Source organism: Gekko japonicus, unplaced genomic scaffold (genome assembly GCF_001447785.1).
Source record: "Gekko japonicus isolate JY-2015 unplaced genomic scaffold, Gekko_japonicus_V1.1 scaffold119, whole genome shotgun sequence".
NCBI classification, from domain to species: Eukaryota; Metazoa; Chordata; class Lepidosauria; order Squamata; family Gekkonidae; genus Gekko; species Gekko japonicus.
Window position 1 is genome coordinate 1,438,987 of NW_015163606.1, and position 12,637 is coordinate 1,451,623.

Sequence of the window (12,637 nt, forward strand, 5' to 3'; positions counted from 1 at the left end):
TTGTCTCATACGTCACACCCCGTGTGGGCACCCCAATCACTGCCCAACGTCTATCCAAGTGGATCGTAGGTCTGATAGAACTCTGTTACCTACTGGCGAAACAGCCGTTGCCAGGCCCGGTACGGGCTCATTCTACCAGGGCTGTCGCTACGTCCACTGCTTTCCTGAAGGGAGTACAGCTGCAAGACATTTGCAGAGCCGCAACCTGGGCCACGCCTACTACATTCATCAGGCACTACGCCCTAGACGTCCGCCAGTCCACCAGTGACAGTCTGGGACGTCAGGTTTTATCATCGGCTAAGCAGTAAACACCTGACAGCACCCGCCTCCAGGTTGGCTACTGCTCACTAATCTCCCATTGGTGTGAAGCACAGAGACCACGAAGAAGATAAACAGGCTGCTTACCAGTAACTGGTGATCTTCGAGTGGTCATCTGTCCATTCACACCACCCGCCCTCCTGCCCCACTGCTGTCTTCTTCTACCTGTTTTGTTAGGAGATTGATATTTTTATAAACCAGTTCCATCCAGGGATACTGCATATATAACCCTGGCTGGATGGGAAATTACATGTGTGAAGTATGCATAATTATCTTCTCCAGCCTACACTGTGTTGCGCACATGGAACCCTTGTTTAAAAGCTAGTTTCTGGAGTGGAGCTATCAGTTAAATGGAGGGACTTTGTAAGTGGAGGAATGTGGCTCAGTGATACGGCATTATTTCATTTAAAAACTCCCAGTTCCAATCCCTGCTTTTCTAGTTAAATTATTTCAGGTAGTACATGTTTTCACAGATTTTGGAAAGATCCTGCCAGTCAAAGTAGACAGGTACTGATGGAGCAAGCCTTTGACTAAAATAAGTTAGGTTCATACGTCTTTTTGGTTTTTTTTTTAAATATGTGCATGTGTGTGCGCGCACACAAGTGTATGTTTGCACCTGGAAGTCATGGCAACCTCTGGTGAATGACCCCTACTTGGGGCCTGGAGGATGTTCAGAGAGGTGGCTGAATAAAGCCTGCTTCTACCTCCCACCCCTGGTATTTCAAGGAGGTGTCCCATCCAAGTACTTGCCAGTGTTGACCTTGCTTAGCTTCCAAGATCTGACTAGATCAGACTTGCCTTGTCTATCCAGGTCAGGGCAAGTTACATTCATACTTCAAGAGTGGTTATGGAGGCTGAATTCAGTTCCCTTACTGTCCCTTTCCTTCCAACAGTTTATAGATAGGATTTTTAGAAAGGGCTTTTCATGTGCAGCTCCATTTACTTTTTGAGTACATCACTGGATTGGGATAAGGATGTCCTTAATCATCGCTTTATGGCATCCTTCTTACTCTATTTTCCATTGCTGTCCAATTGCTGTCCAATGTCTTATAGGCACATTATTTCTGACTTGTATATGTATCTGTGATAGCATTTTAGAGACCTACAGGATTTTAGGATATAAGTTTTCGAAAGTCAAAGCTTCCTTCATCAGAAAGTCAACCCTCTTTTTTTGTCAGACATGCATCTGATGAAGAGAGCTTTGACTCTCAAAAGCTTATACCTTGAACATTTTGTTGGTATGTAAGGCGCTACTAGACGAAAATCTACTGCAGACCAACACTGCTGCCATTTTACATATGCCATGCCACCGATTTATGTTGTGATAACTGCTCAAGTGGATGTGTTCCTTTCATTTAAAGGAATGGATCAAGGTGCACTAGAATTCCATGTGTGCATATGGGGCTGTGTGTTGAGGCAATCATGTATGATTTTGAAAGGGTATCACTGAAAGCTTTAAAATATCACAGTGTTTCTCTGTTTTAGGAAAATGATTATGAAGTTTCAGATTGTTTTAGCACAACTGCTATTCAGTATGCACTATATTAATTTATTTCGTTTATGTTCCAGAGGGGACCTACATCATTCTCCTCTCCTCCATTTTATCCTCACAACAACCCTGTCAGATAAATTAGGCTGAGAATATGTGACTAGTTCAAGATCACTCAGCAAGTTTCCATGGCAGATTGGGGATTCAAACCTTGGGTTTTTAGTGCAGCCAAAATATTTTTGGCAACTGCCAGAATGGTGTAATCCTCACTTTATAGAAAGAGTCAGATATGCACCACATTCTTTAGATAGCTGTTACAATACACTGAATGACATATGTCATTGGAGCATCCTCCATAAGGCAAGTGGGGCTGATCTAGTTGTGTACTTTACATAAAAGTTGGTTCCAGAACGTTAGAATCAAGCGGAAGAAATGTGAATAGCAGAATCACATGGAGAAGCTATAACTGAATTGTCCCACTTTATACTGTAGATAGATGACATCATATTTCCCCCTTACTAAATAAACTCTCTTCAGGTGGAAAACTGGTCTGTCATGGAAAATAGTCTAGTCAGCACTCTTCCCTAATGAGCTACTTTTCCTATGTGTAGAAAAGCTTTTTTAATTGGGAGAGGCATTCAAATGACTCCATCAAAAATGGTACAATTCAGCAAACGTTTTTCAGTGTGATTTTCCTAATCATGTAGCTTGGTTACTTCTGCATGTTCAGCATTTAAATACGCAGCTGACATCATGGTGCATGAAATGAAAAGCCCCAAAATGCTGCATAGGTGAGACATTCCAAATGCTGCCCTGTCTTTCTGGTGGGCGTATAATTGCTAGACATGTAATGCTGAAACATGTAAATGCTAAGCGTTTTGTTGTTTAATAGTATTGATCCACACATGATCAGTCCATTTATAATAGCCATGCACATATCGTAATGATATATCACCATGGTGGTCATTGCGTTTCATTTCAAACACCTATTTGATGTTCCAGTGGCCCCATAGGATTAGACTTTAAACCTATACTTCCAACTTCTGAGTCTGTCGTGGAATTGTAAGAAAGAAAGGGTTGGTATTGCTTGAACCAGATTTTATCTACATTTTGGAGAAAAAATACTGGTGGAATATTACCTTGAGACCCTTTTCATTGTACTCTCTACTCTGAGTCATAGTTTCATGATGTTTGATATACTGAACAAGAACTGGTGAATGATAAATGTCTAAACGACATTTCACTACCGGTCACCATAAAGAACAATGTTGATAAGGCTTACTAAATTCCAGATCAGTTCATCCCTTGCATCTGGATTTAAGAACTAAAGTTAAGCCCAAATAATTTGAGATTTTCTACCTTACTTTGCAAAATGCTAAACCTTCTTTAGTGAATTCTTTCTGTAATAATAAAAAATAATGTCACTTTGCCGCTCTGCCTTTTGTGAACAAGGGGTGGGTGTTATGCATTTTCTGATCTCATTCAAATTCATTCTGGCTGCTGCTATTACATTTCTTTTTTGGAGAGCATGCATGTGGGATCATTAGCATTATTATTTCAGCAATAGTAAAGCTGCACATCAGCACTCAGCAAGAAAAAAAAAGAGAGGGGGGAAAAATTACATTATCTATTCAGAATAATTCCCCTCTATAATATAAATGTTACCCAGGATAGAGCTTTGAAATGGATACTGATTCTTTAAATTCTTTCCTGTCTGTTTCAGGAAATAGTGAGATCCTGTCGATAATGAAGTACAATGTGTCTAAAGTTCACTTCTAAACACTTGGCTCTTTGCTGTGAAAGTCATCTGCATTCCCTTTATAATTCTGAGCCACCAGAGATCTGCCTAATCTTGGAGATCTGATCCAGTGCTATCATTCAGAAAAATCCTTGATAATAATTCTACCTTTCAGATCTATGAAAACACTCAAGTCTTGCAGCTTGTGTCGTCTTCTACTCCTTTTTTTTTTTAAGTCCTGAGGCAGGGGAATAAGGCCTTGGCTTATGGGTTTGGAGATTTAGTTGTTTGCAAATAAAATGATTATTACTATTATTATTCAAGTTCTTAATCAACATGAGCAAATGGCATCTGTTTGTTATCATCCTTTCTACAGAAGACAAAGGCTCCAGTCCCCATGGTGTTGACTGCTGGCCCCAAGTGGCTACTGGATGTGACTTGGCAAGGAGTGGAAGACAACAAAAACAATTGCATTGTGTACAGCAAAGGTAAACATGAGCTGATTTTCCTTCCAGTTTCTTAGCAGGGAATTAATGATAGTCCTGATGAAATGTGTCCATTGCATTAGAAGCAGCAAATGCAGGGTGCAAAGGCGAGTCTTGTCCTGTATAACAGAAGTTCCCATGCCTTTGATTCAGATCCAATAAAGTGCTATTCAATTTTTTGTTAACTTGGAATTATGTATTAAATTAACAGGAAGCAGGACATAAGGTTTTGTTTTTGTTTTTTAAAAGGCACAGGTTTTCCAGTTTTTATACCTGATGGTTTGGTATAAACAGTTGCCAGTGTACATCATTGTCTATGTAAAAAACCTATAAGCAGCTGTGCGCAGTGTGTCCTACGTATCCTGGAAACCCCTTTAGTTGCATACAAAGCCTTGCTCATATGTAACAGGTCTTTGTCTCTTTTTTGCAAGAATACTTCTGTACTCTGCTTCCCAAGCTTCTTCTAAGATCTCTCTGAGTTTCAAAAGTGATTCACTAAGGATCGCAGAGGCTGCAAGTGGAGGAAAATGATTTTAAAAGCCTAATGTGCTACGTATACAGAAATGCCTACATCACACTCAGTATTTTGGCCCCTAAGATATAACATCACTGTTGTGTTTGTTTCAGTCAAGGTCTCCTTTAGACATTTAAGATCCATATCTGAACTTCACAAAATCTATGGTTAGGGACTGTGGTCTATACTGCTCCGTATATCTTATTGTAAGTAGGTTCCTATTACGTAATTTTTGTAGTGCTTAATGTGTCATGTTAATACCTATGCTATGCTTCAGTTCTTACTGGTGGTTCCAGACTTCTAAAATACTAATGCATTGGTTATTCAGTGTCCTATTTTGTTGATTGTACTGTCTCGCTCTGTGTAATCCACCTTAAGTAGGGTCGCCAGGTGGCAGGGGGAGGAGGGGGAAGGGCTCCGCCCCAAACAGCAGTGTCCTTGCATGATGTCGCTGATGTGATGATGTCACACAGAAGTTGGTAATTTGCAATGTAAACCGCTCAGAGAACCTTCGGTATTAGAGCGGTATAAGAAATCAAAAGTATAAAATAAATAAATAAATGTCAGGGATGTCACATGGGAATGCTCTGGTTTGAGGGCAAAACTCTATGGTAAAACAAACTACAAGCCATAGAGTTTTGCCCTCACACCAGAGTGTTGCCATGCGATTTCCTCAGCGTGATGACATCACTTCTGTGTGACATCATTGCATTGGCGATGTCGCTGTTCGGAGATGGGGTTTCCCCCACCAGCCAGCTGGCCAGTGGCAGAGAGAAGCCCCCAAAAGCGGAGGATCCCCCACTCAGACCTGGGGGCTGGCAACCCTAACCTTGAGTCCCTGTGAGAAAGGCAGACTATAAATAATATAAATAAAGAAATACAATAAATAATGTGCTGTGCTTGCTTATTGCAAGTGAGTTAACCTTGACATCTGAAATTTTGCTTTACAAATTCATTGTGTTCTGTTCTGTTTTTGTAAGAAATGTTACTGGTACCATTGTTTCCAAACCATAACAGGCATTGAAGAAAGCATCCTGCGCTGTTGGGGAATTAGCAGCTAGTTTGGTTTACAGAGTATGTGAACAAATCTGTATAGTGAAATGTCTTTTCCTGATAATCACAGCAACTTTATTTAGAATGTGAGTTTTCTGCTTCACTGAGTTCTAAGATTTTAGGGTGGGGCCTGCCAAAAAATGTTTTGTGCGGATTTCTGTATGGCTTTCAGTGGGCGCTAGAGGTTGGCAGCAGTCTTCCCCATACAGGCTAGTTAACGTATATTAGTTCCATTGGGATTATTGCACTCATTGTGGTACAAGGTGGGGTAATTAATCAGCAGCCTCTGATTAAGGGAGTGGGCAGACGGGAAGATCTGAAGCAAAAACAAAACTTCTGTCAACCTTCCTTTGCTGGGATTGAATGTCACCCTTTCGCCAATCTGGGTTACTTTGGTCAAACAAAGGTGAAATATTCAACATGCAGTCCTGCATTTGTAATACAGATAGTTAATAAATACTCAGCCAAGGCACTGGGGATATAGCAGTAGTGCCACATTAGAATGGTCTGCTTTCTATTTCCTCTTTTTGTTTGTTTCCTTGGGCATTTCTAATTAAGCTTAGGCTGCAAATGCTGTAAATCGCCAGTCTCGGTGCATTGTGAATACTTCAGAAATTGCTCTGCTCTAGTACAATTTATTTTAAGGTTTTTTTTTCTTATTGCTTAAGAAACAGACCCACTGAGATGAAAGATTTGTTTGCTGAGACAACTTAGTGACCATTTCTGCATACAGCCATCCAGGCAAATAAGCACCCATATCACTATATTAACATACAAAACACTAATCATAATATCAAAGGGTACTAAAACTTACTAGAAACAATTACAAGTTGTTCCTATAATCATTGCAATTTGTACACTTATAAGAGGATTGCCTTTAAACTGCAACAAGCCTTTGAAAATTGAAACACTGAAAACAGGGAATTTGCATGTTTAAAAAAATTAGTAGTTATACACCAGGTTCTTGTACATTCTTCTTATTATAATTACAAAACACCAATAAATTAATTTTGTAACCTGAAAATACCTGCTTTAGTTAAGGAGAAAAGCCCAAGCTTAGAAGGAAATAAATCTGGATCATTTAAAATTTACTGTGACTCATTGCTTTAGCAGGAGAAAATGACAGTATTTTGATGTGTCTATGTATATGTATATATGGTTTTCATATGCATGAGAAATTGCAGCTTAGTTTAAAAGGCATTAAGAGCTGTTTACATAAAAAAACCTTTCCTGCAGTTATCCAAAGTAGAATTTGTGTTTACAGATATGTGAGAAACATAAATGAATGTTTGTAACTTTTGCTACCAGTCTCCCATATTACTTTTCAGAACTCTTCTTCCTTCCTGTCCCTTCCTTGAAACATCTCCCAAACCATTCTAATATAGCTCTCACTTTTATAAAAGTACCCTCCTGAACATTTCCGTTTTACAGAGTTTGCAGAATGTGAGAAGTTCCGACCTCCTCAGTTAGGGCATTCCACAAGTTGGGGAGGGCACTACAGAGAACACGTGTATGTTGATTTTACCCATTTGCAGAGTGGTACCTGCAGAAGGCCCTGCTCAGATTGTTGTGATGGAGCATAGGAGGAGAGGCAGTCCTGCAGCTTTGAGGGACCAAGGCCATCATAAGGAATACCTTGAATTGAACCTGGTAGCTAATGGACAGTCAATGGAGTTATTGCAGAATGGGTGTGCACACTCTGGCTAGCTCCTAATAATAATTGTACTGGTGCATTCTTGAGTTTCTGAGTTGACTTTGAGGGGAGACCTGTATAGATTGCTTTACAATGGAGGTAATGATGGCCATGAACTAGATAGCTTTAAAAGGTTAAGCCAATTCATGTTGGAAAGGTCCATCAATGGTTACTAGCCATTGTAACTCAAAGGAGTCTCCACATACAGAGGCGGCAAACTTCTGAATGCCAGTGCTAGGAGACAACATCAGAGGAAGGGCTTTGGCATCTGTGCCTTGCTTGTTTAGGGCAACTGTATGTCTTCTGTATGAAACAGTATGCTGGACTAGATGGATACCTGGTCTGATCCAGGTGGCTCTTCTTATATTCTTAATGCCCTGGCCTTTCGGCCCTGTTTGCTGGCAGATGGATGGCCATTATGTGAAAGAGCATGCTGAACTTGATGGACTGTTGATTGATCCAGTAGAGCTCTTCTTTTTCTTACGTTTCTTTTTCTTATGTGTGCATACAGCCTGGTTTTTCAATCAGAGGCTCATTTTTCCATGCTACAGCAAAGTCTGGGGAAAGTTAGTAAGGAGTGAACATGGTAATATGTTGGAACGCTTTGGAAAATAGGGTTCTTGGTTTCAGTATACATACTGAAATTCAAATAATATCTTGTTAGATCCATTCTGACTTTCTTCTAGCCCTTAGTATGTTAAATTTGGACTGTTTAATCCTTGAGCCCCTGTTTTTGGATTATCTGTGTTGAAGCTGCATTAATCAGGCATTGAATGAGCATCAGCCCATGTGAACTACCTCATAGATTCTTTAGTACTGGAATTAAATATTTTCTGTAACCCAACAATATTTTTGTATGAAAAATATTGCCAATAACAAATAATTTCAAATGGTGTTTGTAGCTAGAGAATGCCCCCTATCAGCACACTGGAGATGACAGCATGTTTTTTCAGTGATAGAAAACTGACAGGGCTTGTAGAGTTATTTACACATAAAAATATTGTGGCATCTTAAAGACGGACCAAGTTATTGTAACAAAGCTTCTGTGTGCTCAAGCCCACTTTATTAGGTGCATGAAGCTAATCTGACAAAGCGGACTCAAGCCCGCAAATATTTATGCTATAATACATAATATCAGAGGCAGAACCATCTATGCTTTTGCTGTAACCCCACTGAAATACGTAAGCATAGTAATTTATGGCTCAGAGCAAGCTGGTAGTGCAGGGAGTGGGATAGGTTTTAGGTATACAGTTCAAGTATATGCATGCTACTTGCCTCTGGGGAACATTTTTTTATATAGTCCTAAACTGGTTACGGATAAGTATTTTATTAGAGTATGTGATGAATGGTAGCTGAAGCTTTGTAATGGCTCCATTGAAAAGCATTACATTTATGGTGGTGTGAGGACTATGAAAGTTCTGTCTGCATTATTAGATCTATGGTGGTCCATTCATACATCCATGTTATCATTGGATCTTTTATCGGCCAGATGTTGAATATGCTTGCGTGATAAACCTGTAGGAATTAAATGTTAATATATTCAAAGAATATTTCATTTACAAATTTTCTTAGTAGGGTAGCTCCCCCCCCCCCAGTGTTAAAGGAACAAACCTAACCACACCACCATCCAGTCACCACTGTTGTCTAAAATGCCAAATTCTGTATGCCAAATTTGGGAATGGATTATTATATCTGTAATTTCTTGAGTTCTACTTTGAATGGCTTTTTCTGTGCTTAACTTGTGGGTGGAAAAAACTTCAAGGTGACTTAACATTGAACATTGTTTTATATTTTCTGTTTATTTTACCTTTAAAAAGTCTATTTATTTCTGCTGAAAGGTATCTTACTTATGTTAATAAGTGCAGCAAGTGTTGCTTTCAGAATAACTTTTTTGTGTGAAGTTAATGGTTGTTTTTCAGATCAAAATAAAACTACTCCATTAGGCAATGCAAACAAAGGAAATGGGCTTGCTGAAGAGGATGTGTGTAGTGAATCTGTACTGGATGCCCCTAAGGAAAGCTTTTCAGATTTCATTCTTGATTATATATTGGATAAACACCTCCAACTCTTAGAAAGAACTGTACTGAGAACAGTAAAAAAGTAATAAAAAACCTAGAATACATCATACCTATTGATATCCAATGTCCATTTTAGTTGATCTCTGACCCTTTGAAAATATTTGGTTGGCACATGATAACATAAAGACTCCTTTAATCTATGTTTAGGTTGATGGAAGCATTCCATTTGATAGCTGATGATAGGCTAAGGAACTTGGGTCTTGGTTTTCTTCATGTCTGTTTAAATTCTGAATTGATTCACAGAGAAGATTTTAAAAAAACATAGCCTCTGAAAAAGATGTGGAAACAAAGCATAATTATTTTTAAAAAGACTGAACCAGTGAATATGTAACACTGTCAATTACTTTAAAAATTGTTTAACCCCATTTAAGCAATCAGGAATAGGTCTTTTGTGTTTCACCCTGTGCTCCTAACATTTGGAGCAGAAATTCCCACACTCAGGTTTAACCACTGTAATCTGTTACATTGGCTGAAATGTTAACTCTGTTAACACGAATTTTCATTTCACTTAGGAAACCAACTTTGGACTGTAGTTTCAGATCCTATGTTAACTGGGAACTCTGCTTAGTGGCTAACAGCGGGGTGCATGATGCTGCAAGCAGAATGCTTAACTATGATTAAACTGTTGGCTGCAGCTTGGCTGTAACAGCCCTTTGGCAATATTAAAGCAAAGCTATAGAAATATCTGTAAGAAAGATGAATTATGTAGTGTGAAATATTTAGAAATATATAACCCTCTGTTGCTGTTGCAAACTTGTTCCTTCCACCTGGGAAACTTCATCATAGGATGCCCACCAAATCTTAAACTGAGAGTCAAGAAGTAAAGAAGTGGCTGCGGCAGAGGTGGAGTAGAATATGTATTTCTCAGGCAGTTAGTTATCTGGTAGCAACAGGTATTTGCCTAGGGAAACAGGAAAGAGGCAGTTGTGTGGTTGCCATTATCTTACAAAATGCTGGACTAACAATGGCCAATCTTTTGTTAAGGATGCAGGAAAATGAGAGTATATTAAAACAAAAGGGAAAAGGTACAGATCCAAACTGCAGAATAAAAATTATAATGCAAATACATGTATACACATACAGAGGAAACTAGTTAGCGTGCTTTTATATGAAACGTATAGGGATACTGACTGTTTGGTAGCAGTGGTGAAAGAGGTTGCCTGTAAAAATGTTTAGCAGTGGGAATTATAAAATCATAAGGCGATTAAGTTAGCTAGTTGTGAAATTCTAATATTGCTTTTTAAATGACTTCAGGATATAGGAGGTGCTAAGGTTATTATCTGTTATCAGGAATACAGCGGAATTGTACGACTGGATAATAACTAAACAACTGACACAATGTAAAATTACATTATCAGTGTGTTAAAACAAAATTGCGCCCTAAAGGAGTCTACATGCCAGCTCAGAGCTGCAGTGTAATTATGCTTAACTCTGATAATTAAAATACAACGGAGATCAACAGAATCATTTTCATTAAGAAAATTATTAATGATGGTGGTATAACAGTAATTGATTGCAGAGCACCACAGGATAACTCCATGCAGTAAAAACCAACATGCTTAATATATGTCTGAGACCATTTGGATGGTGCATGTAAGGCTGAGGATGCTTGAAGTTAAGATAAAACTAGTGGGACAACTTGCACTGGAAACCAAAGATCATAAAATGGCTGCTTTAAAATTAGATTTAAAAACAATCAAAATCCCGTGTCTTTCAAAAATAGTTTGAAACCAGGAATGACAGCCCTGTGAACTGTAGGAAAAAAACAGCCATTTGCTGCATGAATTGTACAGCAGAGCAGACAGCACAAATAATTTTCAAGCCTTCTGTCATTTCTTTTCATGTTCCACATTGGTTATTTTTATACTTATGATCATGATTTACTGATATTACTTTATTTTCTATCTAGCCTCACCAAGTAGTTTATGCCCTTCGTTATTATTGAGATGATGCAGAAGAAATCGTTCGTGTTCCCCCCCACCGCTGTTCAATGCATGCTTAATGAAATGTGAGCAGATGATTCTACACAAATAATAATTGATAATTGGTTCAGGAGTGGCAATTTATGTGTGTCCTAGCATGCTATAAAAAAGAAGTTTAAATCTTCTCCAACTGAAACCTGCTGTCTATGAATGTTTTAGCTTTACAAAACAGAATCTCTGGATATGTGTTTCCATCTTGTTGTTTCTTCACTCCCCTTTTCCTTTTGTCTCCTAAGTTTAAACTGTAAGCTATGTTTTGGCAAGAACATGTTTGTTTTAACATTATAAAATGCTTAGAATGTGGTTGAGTACAATATAAACAAGCTAAATTAATAACTACAGTAGTACTCACAAATATGGATTACATACATGCTAAGGCAAAAAAAAAACCCGAACCCATGTCAATCAAACAGCATTACTCCTAAAGCCTGCTCCAATAGAAGTTTAACAGTCCAAATTCCAAATCAGCCTAAATGGGCATATTCACAGTGGGAACAACCTCCATTGAATATTGGTTGTGTAATTCCACTGAAATGAATGGGAATTGTGTCAGAGCTGGTGTGGACAGTGGTCAGGGTGAATTGCTGTTAAAGATCAGAGACTCGTTGTTAAAAATAGCCATTTCTGAATGTTCTGGTAATTTAGATTTTTTTGGCAATTCATTTGGTAGAGACTTTGCTGTATTCCGAAACTTCAGACCACTAGTCTAAGTTATTTCATTGTGGAAGTCTTCACCTAGAAAATACGCACTTGGCAGAGAGAAGTTCTAAATTAGTCCTATCCCTGAAGAGCTACTATTTTTATGTAGCCGGAATTTCCAGTGTAAGGAGATGCCGAACAGACTGGGGTGGCACAGTCTACAAATGTGTAGATTAGCCCTCTTTTTTTACAATTAACATTGTTAATTGAGAGTGGTCCGCAAAATACTCAGAGACAGCGCGGACTGCATCTTAATAACCCCATGGTGGCCGAGGCAACCATGGTTTTCAACAGTCCCCGAATTATCAGCAGGACGGGACTTTCCCATTCATCGTTACGTGTTTATTTGGCCGCCCTTTTGGCCTACCATGTTTAAGTTGACGGATGCACACTGTTTTCCCATCCACTTTCAAAACATTTTTAAAAGGTTTATTGCATCTGTACCCTCCTGTCAAAACTCCAGTCGTTCCCTGGAACCTCCCTCTAGTTATCCGCCAGTTCACGAGGAAGCCCTTTGAGCCGCTCGCAACATGCGACCTCAAACTTCTAGCATGGAAAATAGCCTTTTTAATTGCTGTCACCTCAGCT

At 38.9% G+C, this 12,637-nt stretch overlaps 1 protein-coding gene across 1 annotated transcript in view; it reads left to right on the forward strand.

Annotated features, from left to right (window-relative positions):
• Positions 1–12,637, forward strand: part of ZFPM2 (zinc finger protein, FOG family member 2) — a 420,346-nt gene that overhangs the window by 245,557 nt on the left and 162,152 nt on the right. Inside the window, exon 5 of the mRNA XM_015407281.1 lies at positions 3,922–4,033. Coding sequence (XP_015262767.1) covers positions 3,922–4,033 — 112 coding nt within the window. The remainder of the gene's footprint in view (positions 1–3,921; positions 4,034–12,637) is intronic.